The 25072-nt window shown below is 41.4% G+C and overlaps 1 protein-coding gene across 2 annotated transcripts in view; it reads left to right on the top strand.

Moving 5' to 3' along the window:
• NDUFAF1 (NADH:ubiquinone oxidoreductase complex assembly factor 1) overlaps positions 1–23023 on the top strand; it is a 67576-nt gene extending 44553 nt beyond the window's left edge. The window contains exons 4-5 of one of the 2 annotated variants that reach the window (XM_040332123.1): positions 8629–8703; positions 21321–22834. In XM_040332123.1, the coding sequence (XP_040188057.1) occupies positions 8629–8703; positions 21321–21458 (213 nt within the window). In that variant the 3' untranslated portion in view covers positions 21459–22834. Of the gene's footprint in view, positions 1–8628; positions 8704–21320 lie in introns of both variants that reach the window. The other variant, XM_040332124.1, reaches the window with a different exon arrangement.
• Positions 23024–25072: the final 2049 nt, after the last annotated feature.

Here is a 25072-nt window from a genome sequence, read left to right on the forward strand (position 1 = left end):
AAAAGAAACAACGAAAAAGAGGGGACAGGGGGAGGAAAGAAGGAAACGGGGGGGGGGGGGGGGGGGGGAGACAGAGAAAAGGTGGGGGGCAAAGGAAAGGAGAAGTATCGGTATGGTAGGGAAAAGGAAACAAAAAGAGAGAAACTGACAGCAAAGGAGAAAAAAGTCTACAATAAGAGTCCATTCACACCTGAGCGACAGGCGCGTTCGGCGGTAGCGGCGTATTTTGCCGCGATTATGAAACTTTCATTTTTTTTTTTCTTTCAAAAGTCTTCCCATTGCTGTCAATGGGAAAACGCCACTGTCGCCTGAAAAAAAGGGTCCGGGACTTTTTTTCAGGCGACAGGCGTTCGGCGTCTATGAGATGTGAACCATCTCCATAGACAGCAATGGGAATTCTCCCCTCTAGCGGCAGAAGCGTCCGGCGTCGGGCGTTTTGTCGCTCAGGTGTGAATGCAGCCTAAGTGACCAGGTGCGTAAATAAAGGCAATATTCAAACAGACAGACTGATATGTGTGTTTTGAATTTCAAAAAGGAAAAAATATTTACCAAAATCTACAGACTGATGAGTAAAACTACCTGAAGCCTCAATATGGCCTCTTATCCAAATGTAGTATGCTCAAAGTCCATTGGAGTAAAACACTTCCTATAACACAATCACAGTAGGGAATAACTAACTAATATGTCCATCTCACTGGCTATGCCTACATCATATCATATCAAATACCACAAAAAAAAGCTCTATTTGTGAGAAAAAAGGGACATCAATTTTGTTTGGGTGCAACATCGCACGACATTGCAATAGTCCGTTAAAGCGATGCAGTGCAGAATTGCAAAAAATGGCCCAGTCATTGGGCAGCCAAATCCCCAGGCTGAATTGGTTAAACATCCTTTCAATTGATGGGATAAGAGGGGTGTCCAAAATCTCAATATAAACTTGTGCATTTATTGATGATTTAACCGGTTCCCGACTGGCTCCTGTAGATATATGTTGGCAGAATGGCACGGCTGGGCAAAGTGACGTGTATATATATATATACATACAGTGCCTTGCGAAAGTATTCGGCCCCCTTGAACTTTGCGACCTTTTGCCACATTTCAGGCTTCAAACATAAAGATATAAAACTGTAATTGTTTTTGAAGAATCAACAACAAGTGGGACACGATCATGAAGTGGAACGAAATTTATAGGATCTTTCAAACTTTTTTAACAAATAAAAAACTGAAAAATTGGGTGTGCAAAATTATTCAGTCCCTTTACTTTCAGTGCAGCAAACTCTCTCCAGAAGTTCAGTAAGGATCTCTGAATGATCCAATGTTGACCTAAATGACTAATGATGATAAATAGAATCCACCTGTGTGTAATAAAGTCTCCGTATAAATGCACCTGCACTGTGATAGTCTCAGAGGTCCGTTTAAAGCGCAGAGAGCATCATGAAGAACAAGGAACACACCAGGCAGGTCCGAGATACTGTTGTGGAGAAGATTAAAGCCGGATTTGGATACAAAAAGATTTCCCAAGCTTTAAACATCCCAAGGAGCACTGTGCAAGCGATAATATTGAAATCGGAGTATCAGACCACTGCAAATCTACGAAGACCTGGCCGTCCCTCTAAACAGAGATGCAGCCAAGAGGCCCATGATCACTCTGGATGAACTGCAGAGATCTACAGCTGAGGTGGGAGACTCTGTCCATAGGACAACAATCAGTCGTATACTGCACAAATCTGGCTTTTATGGAAGAGTGGCAAGAAGAAAGCCATTTCTTAAAAGACATCCATAAAAAGTGTTGATTAAAGTTTGCCACGAGCCACCTGGGAGACGCACCAAACATGTGGAAGAAGGTGCTCTGGTCAGATGAAACCAAAATCGAACTTTTTGGCAACAATGCAAAACGTTATGTTTGGCGTAAAAGCAACACAGCTCATCACCCTGAACACACCATCCCCACTGTCAAACATGGTGGTGGCAGCATCATGGTTTGGGCCTGCTTTTCTTCAGCAGGGACAGGGAAGATGGTTAAAATTGATGGGAAGATGGATGGAGCCAAATACAGGACCATTCTGGAAGAAAACCTGATGGAGTCGGCAAAAGACCTGAGACTGGGATGGAGATTTGTCTTCCAACAAGACAATGATCCAAAACATAAAGCAAAATCTACAATGGAATGGTTTACAAATAAACATATCCAGGTGTTAAAATGGCCAAGTCAAAGTCCAGACCTGAATCCAATCGAGAATCTGTGGAAAGAACTAAAAACTGCTGTTCACAAACGCTCTCCATCCAACCTCACTGAGCTTGAGCTGTTTTGCAAGGAGGAATGGGAAAAATGTCAGTCTCTCGATGTGCAAAACTAATAGAGACATACCCCAAGTGACTTACAGCTGTAATCGCAGCAAAAGGTGGCGCTACAAAGTATTAACTTAACTTAAAGCGGTGGTTCACCCTGCAGAACAACATTTCAGCATAAAATCCGGCATAGTAGCGCAAGCTACACTATGCCGGTCTTAATTTTTTTATCCCCGTACTCACTGTTATATCGTACATAGACGATTCCGTCTGCCGCGGGGAATGGGCGTTCCTAGCAAGAGGGAGGGTGATTGACGGCCGGCTCTGGCACGTCACGCTCCCCGAAGACAGCCGGAGTAGGTCTCGGCTCTTCACGGCGCCTGCGCAAGGCTATGCACAGGCGCCGTGAAGAGCCAAGCCTATTTCGGCTATTTCCGGAGAAGCGTGACGTGCCAGGGCCGGCCGTCAATCACCTTCCCTCTCCATAGGAACGCCCATTCCCCGGAATCTTCTATGTACGATATAACTGTGAGTACGGGGATAAAAAAATACAGACAGGCATACTGTAGCTCGCGCTACTATGCCGAATTTAATGCTAGAGGGGAAAAAAAATATTTTTTTTTTATATAGGGTGAACCCCCGCTTTTAAGGGGGCTGAATAATTTTACACGCCCAATTTTTCAGTTTTTTTTATTTGTTAAAGTTTGAAATATCCAATAAATTTCGTTCCACTTCATGATTGTGTCCCACTTGTTGTTTCTTCAAAAAAAATTACACTTTTATATCTTTATGTTTGAAGCCTGAAATGTGGCAAAAGGTCGCAAAGTTCAAGGGGGCCAAATACTTTCGCAAGGCACTGTATATGTCACTTTTAAATTCCCTCCCACCATGTGGGCGTGCGCCACTGCCGCAAGCTTCGTGACCGTGCCCGCGGACTCGATGTCTGCCGGTGTTCCGTGATCGGGTCACAGAGCTGCAGAACAGTGAGAGGCAAGTGTAAACATGCCTCTCCCCTTTCTGCCTAGTGACACTGTGATCGGGAACAGCAATCGGTGACATGTCACATGTAGCCACGCCCTTTAACAGTAAGAATCACTCCCTAGATCACACCTAACCCCTTCAGCACCATCTAGTGGTTAACCCCTTCACTGCCAGTGTAATTTTCACAGTAGTCAGTGCATATTTATAGCACCGATCGCTGTAAAAATGACGATGGTCCCAAAAATGTGTCCGATATGTCCGCCATAATGTCGCAGTCACGATAAAAAATCGCTGATCGCCGCCATTGCTAGTAAAATAAAAATATTAATAAAAATAAGAAAACTATATATTTTTTTTTTTTATCGGCCTACAATATATATATATATATATATATATATATATATATATAAATTTTTTTTTTTTACCAAAAATATGTAAAAGAATACATATCGGCCTACAATATATATATATATATATATATATATATATATATATATATATTTCTTGGGGATATTTATTATAGCAAAAAGTAAAAAATATAGATTTTTTTTTCAAAATTGGGGCTCTATTTTTGTTTATTAGTGCAAAAAATAAAACCCGCAGAGGTGATCAAATACCACCAAAAGAAAGCTCTATTTGTGGGGAAAAAAGGGCATCAATTTTGTTTGGGAGCCACGTCGCAGAAAGTGGCAAGTATCAGTTAAAGCAACGCAGTGCTGAATCGCAAAAAATGCTCTGGTCTTTGGCCAGCGAAATGGTCCGGGGCTGAAGTGGTTAATGACTTATCTCCCCTGTACCTTTTACCTGACATACAACCCCATATCATCAATGATTGTGGAAATTTGCATGTTTTTTTTCAGGCAGTTGTCTTCATACATCTCATTGGAACGGCACCAAGCATGTCCAGATTCGTGATTTCACTGAATATAATTTTCATCCAGTCATCCACAGTCCATGATACAAAAGTAAAGGGCGCAATAGGAATATGTGCTAAATTCAATATTAACCACTTCCATACAGGACATTTTCACCCCCCTTCCTGCCCAGACCAATTTTTAGTTTTCAGCGCTGTTGCACTTTGAATGAAAATTGCGCAGTCATGCAACACTGTACCCAAATTAAATCTTTGTTGTTTCTGCTCCCACAAATAGAACTTTCTTTTGGTGGTATTTGATCATCTCTACGGTTCTTATTTTTTTGCGCTATGAACAAAAGAAGAGCGACAATTTTGAAAAAAACACAATGGCCCAGATTCACAAAGGACTTACGACGGCGTATCTCCACATACGTCGTCGTAAGTCCGAATGTGCGCCGTCGTATCTACGCGCCTGATTCTTGGAATCATTTGCGCTTGAATTCGGCCAAGATACGAGCGGCATAAGTCTCCTACGCCATCGTATCTTGGGTGCATATTTCTGCTGGCCACTAGGTGGCGCTTCCGTTGATTTCCGCGTTGAATATGCAAATGAGCTAGATACGCCGATTCACAAACATACTTGCGCCCGGCGTATTAAAATACGCTGTTTACGTAAGGCGTCCGACCGGCGTAACTTTACCCCTCATAAAGCAGGGGAAAGTCATGTTAGGTATGGACGTCGGAACAGCGTCGTATTTTACGTCGTTTGCGTGAGTCGTACGTGAATGGGGATGGGCGTAGGTTACGTTCACGTCGACTAAGCATTGAGCCGGCGTAATTTACGGAGAAAATTTGACGCGATACTGAGCATGAGCGCGCATGCGTCGTTCGTTAGGTGCGTCATTTACGTGGGGTCACGATTCATTACCATACAACACGCCCCCTACCAGCCTACTTTGAATTAGGCGGGCTTACGCCGGCCCATTTACGTTACGCCGCTGTAAGTTCTTTGTGAATACGGTACTCGCCTCTCTAAATTACAGCGGCGTAGCGTATATGAGATACGCTACGCCCGCCTAAACTTAAGCCAATCTTTGTGAATCTGGGCCAATATTTTTTACTTTTTTGATTTAATAAATATGCCAATTTTTTTTTAAAAAAAAAAACTTTTTTTTTCCCTCAGTTTAGACCGATACATATTCTTCTACATATATTTGGTAAAAAAAAATCGCAATAGGCGCATGTTGATTGGTTTGCGCAAAAGTTATAGTAGCGTCTACAAAATAGGGGATAGATTTATGGCTTTTTTTTTTTTTTACTAGTAATGGCAGCAATCAGCGATTTTTTTTTTTTTTTTTTTTTTATTGTGACCGTGACATTATGGCGAACACATGGGACACTTTTGACACGTTTTTGGGACCAGTCGCATTTATACAGTGATTAGTGCTATGAAACTGCACTGATTACTGCGTAAATGTGACTGGCAGGGAATGGGTTAACACTAGGGGGCGCTGAAGGGGTTAATATGTTCCCTAATGTGTGATTCTAACTGTAGGGGGAGGGGACTCGCAAGGGGAGGAGACCGATGTGTGTTCCTCTGTACTGGTCCACACACACAGATCCACACTCCTGCCATGATCGCCGGCAATCGCGGGTGCCCGACTGACATCGTGGTCGCCGGGCGTGCGCCCCCTAGAGGGCCGGGAATAAAGGACGTCATATGAGAAGGGAGGGCGGGTTCCTCCCGGCATTATTTTATTATGGCCTGGTATGGAAGGGGTTAAAGTGCTTAGTGTCAAAACAAAAATGATCAAATGTCCATGAGAAATACCAAGAAAAACATCTATCTATGATAAACTCCAACACCGTGCTTCCTAAAGTGCAATGTGCTTCAATAAAAGTGACATACAGTTGTGCTCACCAGATATGTTCGGCCACAAAGTGACCACCAGGCATGTAAAAAATCTTTCCTCCTTCAAGGATATTAGCAGGACTTCACACTCGTGCACGCGTCATCAGCACGGTGTTGGAGTTTATATAAGAAGACCCGAATTATTATATATTGTTTCATATATATATTAGATGTTTTTCTTGGTATTTCTCATGGCCATTTGATCATTTTTGTTTTAACACTAAGCACTTTAATATTTGGAGCGGCACTAAAATATTTTAGAATTTTTTGACGCCGCCTCTCGTTTTTTTTTTCTTATTATTCACAGTCCATAATTGTTTTTCTTTAGCCCACTGTAACCTTGTTTTTTTTTTTTTCTGATTAGGTGTTAATGATGGTTTTCAATTGGCTTTTCTGTATTGAAATCCCATTTCCTTTAACCACTTCCTTACTAGGCACATATACCCCTTCCTGACCAGGTGAAATTTCAGCTTGTGGCACTGCGTCACTTTAACTGACAATTGCGCGGTCGTGCGACGTGGCTCCCAAACAAAATTGACGTCCTTTTTTCCCCACAAATAGAGCTTTCTTTTGGTGGTATTTGATCGCCTCTGCGGTTTTTATTTTTTGCGCTATAAACAAAAATAGAGCGACAATTTTGAAAAAAAAACTATTTTTTACTTGTTGCTATAATAAATAGTCCAATTTTTTTTAAAAAACATTTTTTTTTCTCAGTCTAGCCGATACGTATTCTTCTACATATTTTTGGGGGAAAAAAATAAAAAAAATCGCAAGAAGCGTCTGGTTTGCGCAAAAGTTATTGCGCTTACAAAATAGGGGACAGAATTATTATTATTTTTTATTTTACTACTAATGGCGGCGATCAGCATTTTTTTCGTGACTGCGACGTTATGGCGGACACATCGGACACTTTTGACACATTTTTGGCACCATTCACATTTATACAGCGATCAGTGCTATAAATATGCACTAATTACTTTATAAATGTGACTGGCATTGAAGGGGTTAACACTATGGGGTGAGGAAGGGGTTAAATTGTACCCTAAATTGTGTTCTAACTGTAGGTGGAGGGGGGGTGACTGATCTATGTCCCTATGTACAAGGGACACAGATCGGTCTCCTCTCTCCCCTGACAGGACGTGGAGCTCTGTGTTTACACACAGAGCTCCACATCTTGTCCCTGTAGCTGCCGATCGCGAATCCCTGGCGGACATCACGGCCGCCAGGCACTCGCATCGGCATCTCAGCGATGCGGCGAGCACGCGCACGCCACCGTCGGACGCGCGCCCGCAGGCCGTGTTTTTACGGCCTGTTAGAGATTGAGAACCACCCCGCGGCCGTATAAAGTCGTACGGCCGTCGGGTAGTGGTTAAGCAATGTCTTACAGTTCGGTCACAGACATTGATTGACTCCTGTTTCTGACCATTTGTTTCTCATTTGTTTTGTTGTGCATTTTCTGTTTTCAGGGCATATTGCTTTAAGTTTTCTATGTTGACATTTTGATATCCTTCTTAGTCTACTGATTTGTACTTGGTCCAGATTTTAGCCACAGCTGACTGGGAACAACCAATATCTTTTGCAACATTCCGTGATGATTTACCTTTTTAAATACGTTTTTTATAATCCTCTACTTTGTTTGAACTGACATCTCTCGTGTTGGCACTTTTAACTGCAGACTAATTAGCAGATGTAACCCGATGCAGATGTTTGTTTTAGAAATGCAAAGTACATGGTGATTCCATAATATTTTCCTCAGAATTTAGTGATTTCATATTTGTTTCCTCTGCAAGTTGCAATTGACAAAAAAAAAAACTAAAGTGTTTTTTTAAAGCCAGAAGGTTGGAATGTTAAATGAAAATAGTTTTGAGGCACGTCTGATTTTTTGATTTTTTTTTCTACACAATTAAATGAACATTTTCCAAGAGTGATGATTCAATACTTTTTACCAGGGGTTGTAGCAGTGATCAACAACGCTCGCCGACTACACTGGTCTGGTGACTGGGATTGCTAACCCCTTTAGCTGCACGGGCAGCAGCTGGGGGTGTACAATGATTTGTTTTGCAGCTATGACAAGAATTTGTACCCCCTGTGCTCCCGCTAATAGTGGTCATTTCGAGTGAACGAGGGTCTTTGTGCAGTGTCCAGGGGGTTAAAGCCGGTAGTGTGGAGGTGATACAGTGCCTCCTCACTGCCGATCAAATGCTCTGAAAAGAGCATCTTCAAAAAGCATTGTACATGTGAAAGTCCTTATGGTGACACTGAGACTTGCGTGACACTGAGACTTGCGTGGCAGTGATCAGGGACACTGGGACTGGTGTAACTCTCCTTCTTTTTTGTTACCAGAGCAGTGCAGTGACATCATAGTGGCATTGGCCCTGTACCCTGATCTTTGACCTGCTATGACCGAGGGGCAGCTACATCCTCCCAGATTGATGCTTGTCCAGCCCAGTCCTGGCCATTTAGTTAGTGGCCGGGCATGAAGTAGTTGGGGGGGGGGGGGAAGAGGGTCTTTTTCTTTGTAAATAGGCTTTGTGTCCCTACAGCATCTTTCTAATTCTTTTGTCAATTCTGCTCATTTATTTTAACTCAGATTCCTTTGTCAAAGTTCTTCATGAGCAGTCGTGGCAGAGTCCAGGATGGCCAGTATCCTCTATGGCCAGACAAGGTATGTAACCCTAGAAGGCCTACCAACACCTAAAATGTTAAAACGGTATCTGAGACATGTTTTGATTAGTGGTCACTAACACTTCTGGACACTCTGGCCCAGATTCTCAAAGGGCTTACGACGGCGCAACGCCATTTGCTCCGTCGTAAGTCCTAATCTGGGCCGTCGTATCTATGCGACTGATTCTTAGAAACAGTTACGCATAGATATCCCTTAGATCTGACAGGCGTAAGGCTCTTACGCTGTCAGATCTTAAATGCAATTTTTTTTCCCGCCGCTATGTGTCGCTTCGTCGTTTTTCCCATCGTCTATGCAAATTGGCTATTTACGCGAGATTCCCGAACGTACGCGCGGACGACGCAGTGAATTTACGACGTTTACGTAAGCGTAAACTTACCCCTGCTATATGAGGGGTAAGTTTACGTAGGTCCGTCGTATGCCATGTTAAGTATGGCGTCGGGTCAGCGTCGTCTTTTTCCGTCGTTTATGTAGTTTTCCTAAGTCGTCCGCGAATACGACTTTACGTCAATGACGCTCACGTCGGCGTCATTGATGTTTTCCGTCGTGAGCTGGAGCATGCGCACTGGGCTATTTTTCCGCCTGGCGCATGCGCAGTTCAATCGGCGCGGGGACGCGCTTAATTTAAATACAAGCCGCCCCCTTTGAATTACGCGGCCTTACGCCGGGCCATTTACACTACGCCGACGCAAATTTCGGAGCAAGTGCTTGGAGAATACGGCACTTGCTCCAGTAATTTGCGGCGGCGTAGTGTAAATGGCTTACACTACGCAAACGCAGATTCTATGAGAATATGGCCCTCTGTTGTGATACTGTTTTTTACGTGTTGTTTTTTTTGTTTTTTTTTCCTCTTTTCTTTCCATAATAAATATATATAATGGATTAATAGTGGGATTACATTCTGAACCCTTGAGGTCCATATACCACTGCAAAAAATTAAAAGCCAGTAGCTACACATGCTGCAGCTGCTGACTTTTAATAATCGGACACTTACCTGTCCTGAAGTCCAGCGATGTCGGCACCACAGCTGATGTTTCCATCAGCTGTCGCCATAGCCAGCAAGGGAACCAGACAGGTATCTGCTCCCTCCCCCAGAAGGTGCCAAATATGGCACCGGGGGTGCGGGGGAGGAGACAAATGAGCCGAAGTTGCACTTTTGGGTGGAACTCCGCTTTAATACCATATACTCCTATTCACTCTGGTTTACTGATTTAAGTATGTCTAACAATATATGTGACACGTGTTTATATTCATTTTTACCAGGTCATTGTTATTTTGTGTTTTAAAAAAAAAAAAATACAATAAATAAAGTTAAAGAAAGAGACACAAAAGGGGAATTTATAAAAACTGGAGCAGTCAGAATATAGGGCAGTTGTGCATTACAACCATTTAGCTTTTATATTCATTTTCAAAGCCCAACTGAACAAGCTGAGGATAGAATGTGATTAGTTGTCATACACGGCTGCTTCCGTTGTGATAAATTCTTCTTGTGTCCTTGCAAAAGGAAATATTAAAAGGAGAAGTCCAGCCAAAACAAATTGCACTCCTGTGACCCCTTTTCAGCAGAGAGCGGACTGATGAGAGCCCGAGATGGCCCCTCCACAGCCCAGCACTCCGGTGAGTAAGGAGGGAGAACAGAGAGCTGTGACTGACAGTCTACAGCTCTCTACTCACGAAGCTCCGAAAACCAAGCCATTGGCGGTGTTTGATCGCTCAGTTCGCAGTGCAGAGGAACCATGCTGCATTCACCAAGGTAAGTATGAATCTGAAGGAAAAAAATCCCATACTTCTTTTAACCACTTAAGGACCAGGCCTATTTTTCAAACTTGTTGTTTACAAGTTAAAATAATATTTTTTTGCTAGAAAATTACTTGGAACCCCCAAACATTATAATTATATATTGTTGGAGATTAGCTGGTGGAGATCACCTTTTCTGGAAAATAAGGTCAGCATGTAGGTAGTTTCTTTAAAGTCTGGTGGGTTGCCAGCTTTATTTAGCAGAGGTTTGCAAAATCATGAAAACCAACAAAAAAAAAGGAAACGAAATCCTTGCCGCTCGGCGCTAAACTATACAAGCAGTCTTCTTCACTATACAGTGTGGGGCTGGTCCCCATCACCCACAAAACATGTGATAAAGCAAACCTCTTTTTTAAGTCCAAAACTGAGCTCCTCTCTCCGATTCCCTTCTAAGTCTCAGGCCAGAGCTCTCCTGTGCTCTATTCCTGCTCATTTAACCACTTAAAGGGTCACTAAAGGAAATTTTTTTTTTAGCTGAAATGACTGTTTACAGGGCATAGAGACATAATAGTTAACTGATTCCTTTTAAAAATGATTAAAAATTGATAAAAAAAACAATCATATAATGTGCCTGCAGTGTAGTTTCGTTTTTGCTGTTGTTTGCTGGTTCTCTGATGTACAGAGAGCCACTAGAGGGCAGTCAGCCAATAGAAAGCAGTGATACTTTGTCTAAAACTCCTCAGCACCAATCCAGTTTCGTTTTACACACAGTAATCACACCTCCTTGATTAGTGACCACCGTGAGAAATCTCCCAGTACTGTGGTTATCAGGAAACAGGCAACCAGGAAGTGTCCAAAACAGAGAGGATTTACAGCAACATCAGAGCAAAAACGAACAATGAGGACATGAAACCAGGACTGCAGCAAGGTAAAGGAAGCTATTTAGCTAAAAAAAAAAAATTCCTTTAGTGACCCTTTAAGACCCGGACCTTTAGGCAGGTAAAGGACCTGGCCAGTTTTTGCGATTCGGCACTGCGTCGCTTTAACTGACAATTGCCAGTCGTGCAACTTGGCTCCCAAACAAAACTGGCGTCCTTTTTTTCCCACAAATAGAGCTTTCTTTTGGTGGTATTTGATCACCTCTGCGGTTTTTATTTTTTGCGCTATAAACAAAAATAGAGCAACAATTTTGAAAAAAATTCAATATTTTTTACTTTTTGCTATAATAAATATCCCCCAAAAATATATATAAAAAAAAAAATGTCCTCACTTTAGGCCGATACGTATTCTTCTACCTATTTCTTTGTAAAAAAAAAAACACAATAAGCGTTTATCGATTGGTTTGCGCAAAATTTATAGCGTTTTCAAATTAGGGGATAAATGTATTGCATTTTTGCGGCGGTCAGCGATTTTTTTTTTTCGTGACTGCGACATTATGGCGGACACGTCGGACAATTTTGACAAATTTTTGGGACCATTGTCATTTTTACTGTGAAAATCACAATTGCAGTTTGGGAGTTAACCACTAGGGGGCGCTGAAGGGGTTAAGTGTGATGTCATCTGTGTTTCTAACTGTAGGGGGGGCGGGGCTGGATGTGTGACGTCATTGATCGTGTTTCCCTATAACAGGGAACACACGACCAATGACCGCGCCACAGTGAAGAACGGGGAAGCTGTGTTTACATACAGCTCTCCCCGTTCTTCAGCTCCGGGGACCAATCGCGGGACTCCAGCGGCGACCGGTTCAGCGGTCACGGAGCTTCGGACCGGGCACTTAAAGAGGACGTACCTGTACTTGCTTGTGCCCAGCCATGCCATTCTGCCGACGTATATCTGCAGGAGGCGGTCTTTAAGTGGTTAAAATGCACCTAAGCATGGACTCAAGTGTACCACAACCTCCACAACTTTCCACAGAGGCTGGAAAAATCCATCCGGATTCTGGTTCAGGCTATTACTACAGAATGTATGTGAGGTGAAATATACCGATTATCCACTACCTCACCTCACATACTGTCACATATCCTCCCCTTCTGGTCAAGCCCCTGTGAGAATGCGGGAGAGGGCATCTGTGTTGTTTTGGAGCTTGCCCAGCATATGCTCTACTGTAAACTGCTGTAGAGCCAGGAACACTCTTGTTACATGGCTATTTTTTTCCCTGGGAAAAAAAAGAAAAAAAGAAGGGGAAAAAACGCGCTGTCTACAAATAACAAACAATAGCAGCCAGCACAACAAAGGATCAATCTGTGTGTGAATAAACAAAGTGGTAAAGTGTAGCGCTAAATATGATAAACGTGAACACCTGCTACTCAAACATATATTGATAGCAGAGTCACTGTGGCCCATACAACAAATATACAATATAAATCAAATATTGTCATTCAATAAAATATATAGTGAACAGTGACACATTTACAAAATTGATGAAAAGTGCTAGTGCATAATTTTTATATACAGTGGGGATCGAAAGTTTGGGCACCCCAGGTAAAAATTTGTATTAATGTGCATAACGACGCCAAGGTAAGATGGAAAAATCTCCAAAAGGCATCAAATTACAGATTAGACATTCTTAAAATATATCAAAAAAAGTTAGATTTTATTTCCATCATTTACACTTTCAAAATTACAGAAAACCAAAAAATGTTGTCTGCAAAAGTTTGGGCACCCTGCAGAGTTAATATCTTGTAGTGCCCCCTTTGGCAAGTATCACAGCTTGTAAACACTTTTTGTAGCCAGCCAAGAGTCTTTCAATTCTTGTTTGAGGTATCTTTGCCCATTCTTCCTTACAAAAGTCTTCCAGTTCTTTGAGATTTCTGGGCTGGCTGTCACGCACTGCTCTTTTAAGGTCTATCCATAGGTTTTCAATTATTTTGAGGTCAGGAGATTGTGAAGGCCATGGCAAAACCTTCAGTTTACGCCTCTTGGATTTTGAGGTGTGTTTAGGATCATTATCCATTTGTAGAAGCCATCCTCTCTAACTTCAGCATTTTCACAGATGGCATCAAGTTACCATCCAAAATTTGCTGAAATTTTATTAAATCCATTTTTCCTTCTACTCATAAAATGTTCCCTGTGCCACTGGCTGCAATACAACCCCAAAGCATGATTGATCCACCCCCATGCTTAACAGTTGGACAGAGGTTCTTTTCATTCAATTCTGTGCCCTTTCTTCTCCAAACGTACCTTTGCTCATTCCGGCCAAAAAGTTCTATTTTAACCTCATCGGTTCACAGAACTTGTTTCCAAAATGCATCAGGCTTGTCTATATGTTCATTTGCAAAGTTCAAACGCTGATTTTTGTGGTGAAGACGTAGAAGAGGTTTTCTTCTGATGACTCTTCCATGAAGACCATATTTGTACAAGTATCTCTTTATAGTGGAATAGTGTACCACAACTCCAGTGTCTGCCAGATCTTTCTGGAGGGATCGTGCAGTCAAACGTGGGTTTTAAATTGCTTTTCTCACAATCCTGCGAGCTGTTCTGTCTGATATTTTTCTTGGTCTTCCAGATCTTGCTTTAACTTCCACTGTTCCTGATGACTGCCATTTCTTAATTACATTCCGAACAGAGGATATTGACATCTAAAAAAGCTTTGCTATCTTCTTCTAGCCTTCTCCAGCTTTGTGAGCGTCAACTATTTTCAGTTTCAGATTTCTAGACAACTGCTTAGAAGAACCCATGGTGCTGATTGTTGGGGCAAGGTCAGATGAGTCTGGGCATTTAAAACCTTTGAGATTGACATCACCTGGTCTTCCCAGACGATGATTGAGAACAATCCATGACGCTGGCAGGTCTCAGCTTTGCAAAGGGGGCAGTGCATGCTATAAATTCTGCAGGGTGCCCAAACTTTTGCAGACGCCAATTTTGAAAGTGTAAATAATGGAAATAAAATCTAACTTTTTTTGACATATTATAAGAATGTCTAATCTGTAATTTGATGCATTTGAGATTTTTCCATCTTTCCTAGGCTTTGTTATGCACATTAATACAAATTTTTACCTGGGGTGCCCAAACTTTCGATCCCCACTGTAGTCCATAAAGTGTTTCCAGTGGATCAAGTGACTCTCCAAGGTGAGTACTAATAAAACAGTTGTCTGTAGGTATTCCACCACCGATAAAAAAGAGAGGCTTACCAGATATGTTGAACCTAACTAGGCATACGCCCAATGAGTCAACAGAGCTTGTGGTGTAGCACACCCAGGGGAGGAAAGTATATCAGCATACACAGCTTCCAATGTAGACATATGAGGCGGAAGACCGTCTCACTATTGCTGCCAGTAGGGTTTAACCACTTCAGCCCCGGACCATTTTGCTGGTCAATGACTGGGCCACTTTTTGCGATTTGGCACTGCATCACTTTAACTGACAATTGCACGGTCGTGCGACGTGGCTCCCAAACAAAATTGGCGTCCTTTTTTCCCCACAAATAGAGCTTTCTTTTGGTGGTATTTGATCGCCTCTGCGGTTTTTATTTTTTGCGCTATTAACAAAAATAGAGCGACAATTTTGAAAAAAAATGAATATTTTTTACTTTTTGCTATAATAATAAATATCCTCCAAAAATATATATAAAAATTTTTTTTTTCTCAGTTTAGGCTGATACGTATTCTAATACATATTTTACGTCAACAAAAATCATAATAAGCATTTATGGATTGGTTTGCGCAAAAGTTATAGCATCTACAAAATAGGGGATAGTTTTATGGCATTTTTATTATTTTTCTTTTTTTTTTTACTAGTAATGGCGGGCGATCAGGGATTTTTATCGGTACTGCGACCTTATGGCGGACATTTTTGACAAATTTTTGGAACCATTGGCATTTTTATAGCGATCAGTGCTATAAAAATGCATTGATTACTATAAAAATGCCACTGGCAGGGAAGGGGTTAACACTAGGGCGCGAGGAAGGGGTTAATTATGTTCCCTAGGTGTGTTCTAACTGAAGGAGGGGTGGGACTGACTAGGGGAAATGACAGATCGCTGTTCATTCATTGTATGAACAGACGAACAGTGATTTCTCCCCCTGACAGGACCGGGAGCTGTGTGTTTACACACACAGCTCCCGGTTCTCGCTCTGTAACGAGCGATCGCGGGTGCCCGGCGGTGATCACCAGGGGCGTGCAGGGGGCACGCACGCGCCCCTAGTGGCTGAAATGCAAAATCACGTAATATTACATGATTTTGCACAGCCGACCTGCCGCTGTAAAACTGCGGCAACTGGTCGGCAAGCGGTTAACCAAGGATGCAGTGACACAAACTCAAAGGCAATTCATCCAAATAATAAATCTGTAAAAGGAGAGAAAATAGGCCACGTAGTGTGATACCATTTCAACAAGAAACATTTATTGTATATGTAAAAAATGGACACCCACATTTGAGAAGATATTAAAAGCATGTAGATAAAATCAAATGACGCAGTGGCATCAGCAGAGCCCGTCCCGACATTTCGTCCTAAAAAGGCATCCTCTGGGGTGCTGGTCCACTGTGGCCACTGTGTATTTGTAATAAGAGGGTCACCCTAATGAGAGCCAGCTTCATGATCACCGCAATCACATGCTGATATACTTTCCTCCCCTGGGTGTGCTACACCACAAGCTCTGTTGACTCATTGGGCGTATGCCTAGTTGTGTTCAACATATCTGGTAAGCCTCTCTTTTTTTATCGGTGGTGGATACCTACAGACAACTGTTTTATTATTACTCACCTTGGAGAGTCAGTTCATCCACTGGAAACACTTTATGGACTATATAAAAACTCTGCACTAGCACTTTTCGTTCATATGTTCACTATATATATATTATTGAATGACAATATTTGATTTATATTGTATATTTGTTGTATGCACCAAAGTGACTTCTCTGCTATCAATACATGTTTGAGTAGCAGGTGTTCACGTTTATCATATTTAGCGCTGCACTTTACCACTTTGTTTATTCACACGCATTGATCCTAAAGATGTGAATGAGTTGGTGGCCCTCGTGGAGCGGCACTTGTGTACTGAGGACTTTCTTCAGGGTGTAGTACCCAAAGAATCATTCTCCAAGAGACGGATGACACAGAGAACCACCTCCTGGAGATAGACCTCCCAGATCTGCACACAACCCGGGAAAAGTTTTGCATGGCCCAGCTTAGGGACCCCACTTTAGCCAGGGCAAGGGGACAGGTAAAAGTGTTTAATGGGGTACCCCAAGAGCAAGGGTTTTTTTCCTATGAAAAATGACCTGTTATACACAGTGGATGAGATACGGGCAGAGAGAATGCAACAATTGCTAGTACCACAACCTCATTGGCGCATGCTACTAGACTTGGCACATTCTCATATTCTTGGGGGACATCTGGGGTGGATAAAACTAAAGAAAAAGCATTGCAGCGGTTTTATTGGCCAGGTTTACACAAAGATGTAAAATTGTACTCTGAATCGTGCCCAGTTGGTCAGCTCACTGTTCCGGCCTCACGTTTCCAGAGTCCACTGGTACCTTTACCCACCATTGAGGTGCCCTTTAACAGGATTGCCATGGATATCGTCGGTCCCTTGGTTGAGTCCGCTAGGGGGCACCAGTATATCCTAGTTGTCTTGGACTATGCCACCCGGTACCCAGAGGCAATCCTGTTAAGGAACCCCTCAGCTAAGGGTATTGCTGTTATATTTTCACATGTGGGTATTCCTCAGGAGCTGTTATATGACCAGGGCACGCCCTTCATGTCGAAGATTACAAAAGAATTGTTTCAAATCAATCACTTGCACACTTCTGTGTACCACCCACAAATGGAATGGTCTAGTGGAAAGGTTCAACAAAACTCTTAAAGGAATGTTAACGTGAGTGGTATTGAAGGATGGTAGAGACTGGGACTGCCTCTTGCCCTACCTCATGTTTTCTGTGCGGAAGGTAACCTAAGCCTCCACTGGCTTTTCCCCTTTTGAGTTGCTGTATGGCTAAAATCCAAGGGGCCTATTAGATATAACAAAAGAGGCCTGGGAACAAGAGGCAACCCCACTCAAAAGTGTAGAGGAGCATATTGCTCAAATGCAGGTCTGGATTGGAAAAGTGATGCCCATTGTTAAATCACACGTGCAATAGGCTTAGCAGGCTCAGACAAGAGTGTATAACCGTTCAGCCAAGATCCAAACCTTTAACACTGGTGACAGAGTTCTCGTGCTGGTACCGATGGTGGAAAGCAAATGTCTGGTGAAAATGGCAAGAACCATCAGAGGTTTTAGAACGCGTGGGAGAAGTTAACTATAAAGTACATCAGCCTAGCAAAAGAAAGCCCTACCAAATCTACCATGTCAATTTATTGAAGCCCTGGATAGAGAGAGAATCCCCTTATGGTCCAAGCATCCATGACTACAGCGGATTCATCTATGGTACCTTGGGTAGAAATCGCTGAGGCGTAGTCGGTAAGCCAAAAACGAGACCAAAGAATTTCTGCTAAGAAATAAGGAGTTCTTTTCCGATTTTTCCAGGGGTAACTTAAATGATAAAGCATGATATTGTGACTGAGCTAGGGGTGAAAGTGAACCTTAAAACCCTATTGCATCCCAAAAGCTTGGCGTAAAGTCTTCAAGGAAATAAGGTGGTTGTTGGATCAGGATGTAATAGAAGAACCACATAGTAAGTGTTGTAGTCCTATTTTCCTTATTCCCAAGCCAGATTGCAGCATCCAATTTTGTAATGATTGATAGCTAAATAAATAAGGTATCAAAATGTGACGCCTATCCAATGCCCAGGGTAGATGAACTAATTGAGCTTCTAGGACATGCTCGATATATCCCAACACTGGACCTCACAAAGGGGTATTGGCAAATGCCACTTACAGATCGTGCTAAAGTGAAGACACCCATTTCTACTCCTTAGGGGCAATGGCAGTAGAAGAGGATGCCATTTAGCCTACATGGGGCTCCGGCCACTTTTCAGCAGATGATGGATTGCATCCTTAAACCCCACCAAGCCTATGCATCTGCACATTTTAGATGACTTGGTCATTTTTAGCTAATAAATATGTGAAGTTGCGCTAAAATCAATCAACTAATTATAAATAACAAATGATAAAATCCAACTAATTATCATGTGATAAAATCAAAACGATCACATAAAAATTGTTAATAAACGAATATGTGAGCGAAATCTAATAGAGAATCAAAGAAAATATAAAAGAACGTCCACAAGCTGGTGTAGATGAGCTTGCCTGATAAGTAATCACTGCAAAAGATACCTGCTGCTTAGATGCAATCCTATTCAGAGACCAATTAGTAGAGGCTTTAGGTGCTTTCACATTTGTTCCTATTCCAGGATTGCCTCATGCAGCATGGCTCTCAAACCAGAGAGAATAAAACAGCGCAATAAGCTGATGCTGATTTCTATGCCTGAAGTGTACAAAATAACTTGCATTCAGTCAATGCGACCAGATACAATGTAGAGCTCCTCAGTCTATGTCTCCTGGGTATTGGTGCAGACTGGGAGAGCCACTTACCTGATGTGCATGGCTGTTATTAATGCCCTCCGAGGTGAGGGTCTAACCGACAATCCTAAAACGTGTGCTGTGGGATTAGAGGAGGCCTGATATTTGGGATACATTATTGGCTGGGGATAGTAAATCCCCCCAGGTCACAAAAATCCATGCCATCCAAAGTTGGCCAAGACCCCTTAAGAAAAAACAGGTGGGGGGGGGGGAGTCCTCAGTGGTAACTTGGACCCCAGATGCTGAGAAAGATTTCCCAGACCTAAAGATTGCCCTGTGTAATAGCACTGCCTTAATTACCCAGGATCTTACATAGGAATTTGTAGTGCAGACAGATGGGTCATAAGTGGGATTAGGTGCAGTGTTGTCCCAAGTGGTGAATAGGGAGGAACATCCCATAGCATTCCTAAACAGAAAATGTACCCCTGCTGAAAAAAGATGCGCTATTGTAGAATGGGAATGTCTAGCCATCAAATGGTTTCTGGAGAGTTCAAAATATGATAGTTGTTGGAGTAACAGTTTTTAGGCTCTTAAAGGGGCTGTAAAGGTAAAAAAAAAAAAAAAAAAAAATCCCTAAATAGCTTCTTTTACCTTTAGTGCAATCCTCCTTCACTTAACTCATCCTTTCATTTTGCTTTTAAATGTCCTTATTTCTGAGAAATCCTCACTTCCTGTTCGTCTGTCTGTAACTACACACCGTAATGCGAGGCTTTCTCCTTGGTGTGGTGAAACAGGTTCATATGGCAGGAAATGTGATTGATAGAATATAATGTTCCCCTCGCGAATTATTAGATTTGCAATCTAAGGTATTACCAGCAAAGACTTCATGGTAAAGAAAAATGGTTCTTTACCCTGTATTGGTAAAGTCTGTTCCGGGGCTTGTCTTACTGGGAGTCTAATAGATATCTAGGTGGGACAGATTCCCAATTCCTTTCTAGGTCTTGATTAAGGCAGCTGGACCTAGCTCTGAGTGTGTGTATGCCTCCATGTGAAGAGGCATATAGGATCATTGCTGCATATCACTGAACTTGGATACAATTGTTTGCTTTATATAGGACAATTGACTTAAACCAAGGACTTTGTCGGACTATGGACACAGTAACACTGTAGGACTTGTTAACTATTTATGAATATGATTTAGATTTAATATGACACTTGTGTTTAAATAAACTCCTATAGTATGTGAGTAATGTTTTTTCTGCAATTAAATCTAATTTTGCAATCACAATTTTTTTTGCTATAGTGGGAAACTTTGTGGCGACCTTTTGTGTTCCAGTAGTTGAGCGGTCACCGCTATGACATGATCATCATAGCGATTTTTGGCCTTGCAAGTTTATATTTTATAAAAAAAACTATATAAAACATACTAGATATAATTTTCTTGTATGACACATACAAGTGCTTATATTGTAGATCTAACCACTGTGATATATCCCTCAATAAAGATTTGTGTCAAGAATTGAAACTCATTGGGTTCTTCACATACATTGTTTATGCATATGTGTATATGTGTCTCATGGTGGTAACAGACCAATTTTTGTTATGTTTTAATATGATGCTGTAAACGTTGAAGTTTTTATATTCTTTTATTTTTTTCAAATAATAAAAGTAGTTTTATTGCCTAAAAAAAAAAAAATGCATTTCTCCTCTATCGTAATTAATCTTATTTATGGGATGTCGCACTTGTTACTTTAACTAGAATGTATAATCTAAGTGCAATATCAAATGTTTTAAATGGTCCTAAAAATATGTATAAACTAAAATCTTTTTTTTTTTTTCACCGCCCCTCCAGCCTATATCGCTAACCGGCAGTGATCGTTGTATTATGATGGCTGGGAAACCTGCGGCCAGAATACAATAGCGCAGGGGGATCAACACCGACTGTTGATGGGGGAATGGAGCAATTTTCTTTCCTTCAACACATTGCTGAAGGAAAGAAAATGTACTAATTTTATGGGTTACTTTACAATTACAGGGAGGTTATGCCTCCAACATTCAACACGGAATATCTTTCCCCTTTTGTGTTTAGCGGGCATGATGATGGAGGAGAAGGAAAGCAAAGAAAGTGGTTCGTCCTTTATCCAGAGTGTATACACTCACATGTGACTCTATACTCACTTGGGCTGCACAGATGAGAAACATGAGGAAATAAACAGCTTAAGAGAACTGAAAAATGATCAGTAGCTGTGGCAAAGACAGGTCTACACAACCTCATGCTGCAGCAAGCACACAGACAAAGAGGGAGGGACAGTAAATGGCAGGATCAACCATTTTTTTTTTTTGTAGAATACAGAATAACTAATCCCGAAGTGACACAGTGTGAATATCATGTACTTTTAGTCATTAATGATGCAAGTTTATTGACAAGTCAATATTTTTTTTTTCTTTTTCTTTCATGCTCTAGATAACCACTCTTGGATTCACAATTGCCGACAGGGCAGATGGACCTTTTCAACTTGAAATAGATTTTATAGGGCTGTGTAATGATCACGCACATCAAGAAGAGTTTGCATATGAGTTATACAAGGATACACCTTTATAAAAAAAAAAAAAAAAAAAAATGGAACTGTGGTTCAATATAGTACATTTTAAACCAAACCTGTGTCCTTTCAAGTGGCTTTTCTGTGGGGAGTATGGAGTTTATATACATTTACAGTTTGTAGGCAATATATGGTACCGTTCACTATTCATTAACTTATGCAGAAAATGTGCTATCAATGCTTATGAAACATGGGGTACATTTTAAAAGAAACAAATCATGAGACAAATGGAGGCGTTATTGCTAAATGCTCGTTCTGATGCTTGTTAGGCCGACTCTCTAATACTTGAGTCACTGACACCAAACAAATATGCAGATGAAGATTGTTAACCTTACTCTGGACTTGCCTAGAGACATCTTCTGGGTCAGTAAGAGCTGCTTCACGTGTTATGACAGAACTGTCCTGCACCCAACTTGGGTGCCTCTGTCACCCAAACTTTTTTCTAGGAACCAGGTATTTTATCTGAGCATCCAAGACTAGACAACAATATCTTATAAGCAAACTGTAAATCTTTATTGAAAACTCACACAGAATTCATATCACACAATTTCAGGTAGGCCTGATCACATTTACCCCAACAATACAAACTGTAAACAGCAAATCTAATTAACATAACTAAGGAACAGCCAACATACATACAATGCTAATTCACATCTAGAGAGAAATAAGAAATATCCTAAATTGCTACTAAGGACTGTAGGGTTATGTATTATTGGATGTAGCTGTGAGGGTAAACAATCCATGGTTGATAATGATCAAACTCAGTGCAGCTGGTACAACACTGGAATAATGTGGAACACAAAGCGCCTGCGTGCGAAACATGTATGTCGCAGCAACAGCACAGATTGCATTCCACAAGCTGACCACAGACGTCCCTTCCTCTGTATCTGGCGCAGCACTGACATCATTCCAGGCACGTCGGTCACATCCAGGCAACCTCACACCTTTCCAGTCCTGACATACACGGCCCTCTATCCTCCCGCTCCTAGCAGCTTTATCCATCTTGGACCCGGCTCTATCACAATCTTCTACAGTCTCTGGACTCCTTGGGACCAGATTTCCATCCTTTTCAACATGGGCATTGGTGCCCCCCATGGATGTCTGTTCACCCCTCTTCCCCATCTGAGGTCACCTATGGTAACGTTGAATAACTTTTATCTGTCCATTGAATCATTGTTTTTATACCCCTTTCCCAGCTGATTTTTAGACTTTGCATCCGCTCATCATATCTATGATGGCATAAACATTGTTGGATCATCATTCCATGGTAACAAGTGCATGTTTTTATCAATACTACACTTTCGATCTTACTCATAGAGCGATTCTGTTTTGTTTAATAAACATCTAGCAACTACAGGTGATACTCAAAAAATTTGAATATTGTGCAAAAGTTTATTATTTCACTAATGTAACTTAATAGGTGAAACTAATATATGAGATGGACTCATTACATGCAAAGCAAGATAGTTCAAGCCGTGATTTGTCATAATTGCGATGATTACTACAAATCCACAATTTCAGAAAATTTTAATATTACATGCAATCAATAAAACAAGGATTGTACATAGAACAATATCGGATGTCTGAAAAGTAGAAGCATGCATATGTACTCAGTACTTTGTTTGGGCCCCTTTTGTAGAAATTACTGCCTCAATGTGGTGTGGCTTGGAAGCGATCAGCCTGTGGCACTGCTGAGGTGTTATGGAAGACCAGGATGCTTCAATAGCGGCCTTCAGCTCTTCTGCATTGTTGGGTCTCATGTCTCTAATCTTTCACTTGGCAATGCCTCATGGATTCTCTATGGGGTTCAGGTCAGGTGAGTTTGTTGGCCAATCAAGCACAGTAATCCCACGGTCATTGAACCAGGTTTTGGTGATTTTGGCAGTTTGGGCAGGTGCCAAGTCCTGCTGTAAAATGAAGTCAGCATCCCCATAGAGCTCATCTGCAGAAGGAAGCATGAAGTGCTCCAAAATCTCCTGGTAGATGGCTGCGGTGACCCTGGACTTTAATGAAGCACAGTGGACCAACACCAGCAGCCAAAACAGCTCCCCAAATCAACACAGACTGTGAAAACTTCACACTGGATTTCAAGCATTTTGCAGTGTGTGCCTCTCCCTTCTTCCTCCATACTATTGAGGCCCCAACTAGGAATGATGCTCTGTTGGACCTGGCAATCTCAAACCATGCAGAGCGTATTACTAATGTTCAGATAAAAGAACACCTGGGTAGCAGTGACCATAACATGATTTAATTTGATGTTAGCTGTAAACAAAGACCACATACGGGAAAGATAAAAACACTTAATTTCAAGAGAGCAAATTTTCCAAGGATGAGGGCTGCTCTCCAGGACTTGGACTGGGAGAGAATATTGGCACCAGTGGGCACAGAACAGACATGGGAATTCCTCAAAAAGACTGTTTGTGAACTCACTGCAAAGTATATTCCCATGGGCAATAAGTTTAAAAGGCTAAAAATAAAACCTATGTGGCTCACGGCCAAAGTTAAAAAAGCTATAAACTATAAGAAAAGAGCTTTTAAAAAAAATATAAAAATGAAGGAACACTAGTGTCGTATAAATGTTACAAAGAATATAACAGGATATGTAAAAAGGAAATCAAGGATGCAACTCAAAATGAACGACAGATTGCAAAAGATAGGACAAACCCAAGAAATTCTTCAAATATATTAACCACTTAAGCCCCGAGCCTGTTTTTCAGATTCGGCATTTACAAGACTAAAACATTTTTTTTTGCTAGAAAATTACTTAAAACCCCCAAAAATTATATATATATTTTTTCTAACACCCTAGAGAATAAAATGGCGGTCATCGCAATACTTTGTCACACCGTATTTGCGCAGCGGTCTTACAAGCGCACTTTTTTTGGAAAAAATTCACTTTTTTTAATTAAAAAATAAGACAACAATAAATTTGGCCCAATTTTTTTATATATTGTGAAAGATAATGTTACGCCGAGTAAAATGATACCCAACATGTCACGCTTTAAAATTGCGCTCGCTCGTGGCATTGCGTCAAACTTTTACCCTTAAAAATCTCGATAGGCGACGTTTAAAAAATTCTATAGGTTGCATTTTTTGAGCTACAGAGTAGCTCTAGGGCTATAATTATTGCTCTCGCTCTAACGATCGTGGCGATACCTCACTTGTGTGGTTTGAATACCGTTTTCATATGCGGGCACTACTCGCGTATGCGTTCGCTTCTGCGCGCGAGCTCGTCGGGACGGGGCGCTTTAAAAAAAAAAATTTTTTCTTATTTATTTTTATTAATTTTATTCTTTTTTACACTGAAATAAAAAAAAAAAATGATCACTTTTATTCCTATTACAAGGAATGTAAACATCCCTTGTAATAGAAAAAAGCACGACAGGTCCTCTTAAATATGAGATCTGGGGTCAAAAAGACCTCACATCTCATATTTAGACTTCAATGCAAGAAGAAAAAAAAAAAAAGGAAAATTTGTCATTTAAAAAAATGACAACAAAAAAATTGTCTCTTTAAGAGGCTGGGCGGGACTGACGTTTTGACGTCACTTCCGCCCAGCAGAGCTATGAGGACGGGTGGGGGCCATCTTGCCCTCACTCAAGTCCTCACACACCAG

The sequence above is a fragment of the Rana temporaria genome, chromosome 13 (genome assembly GCF_905171775.1).
Source record: "Rana temporaria chromosome 13, aRanTem1.1, whole genome shotgun sequence".
Classification (NCBI taxonomy): Eukaryota; Metazoa; Chordata; class Amphibia; order Anura; family Ranidae; genus Rana; species Rana temporaria.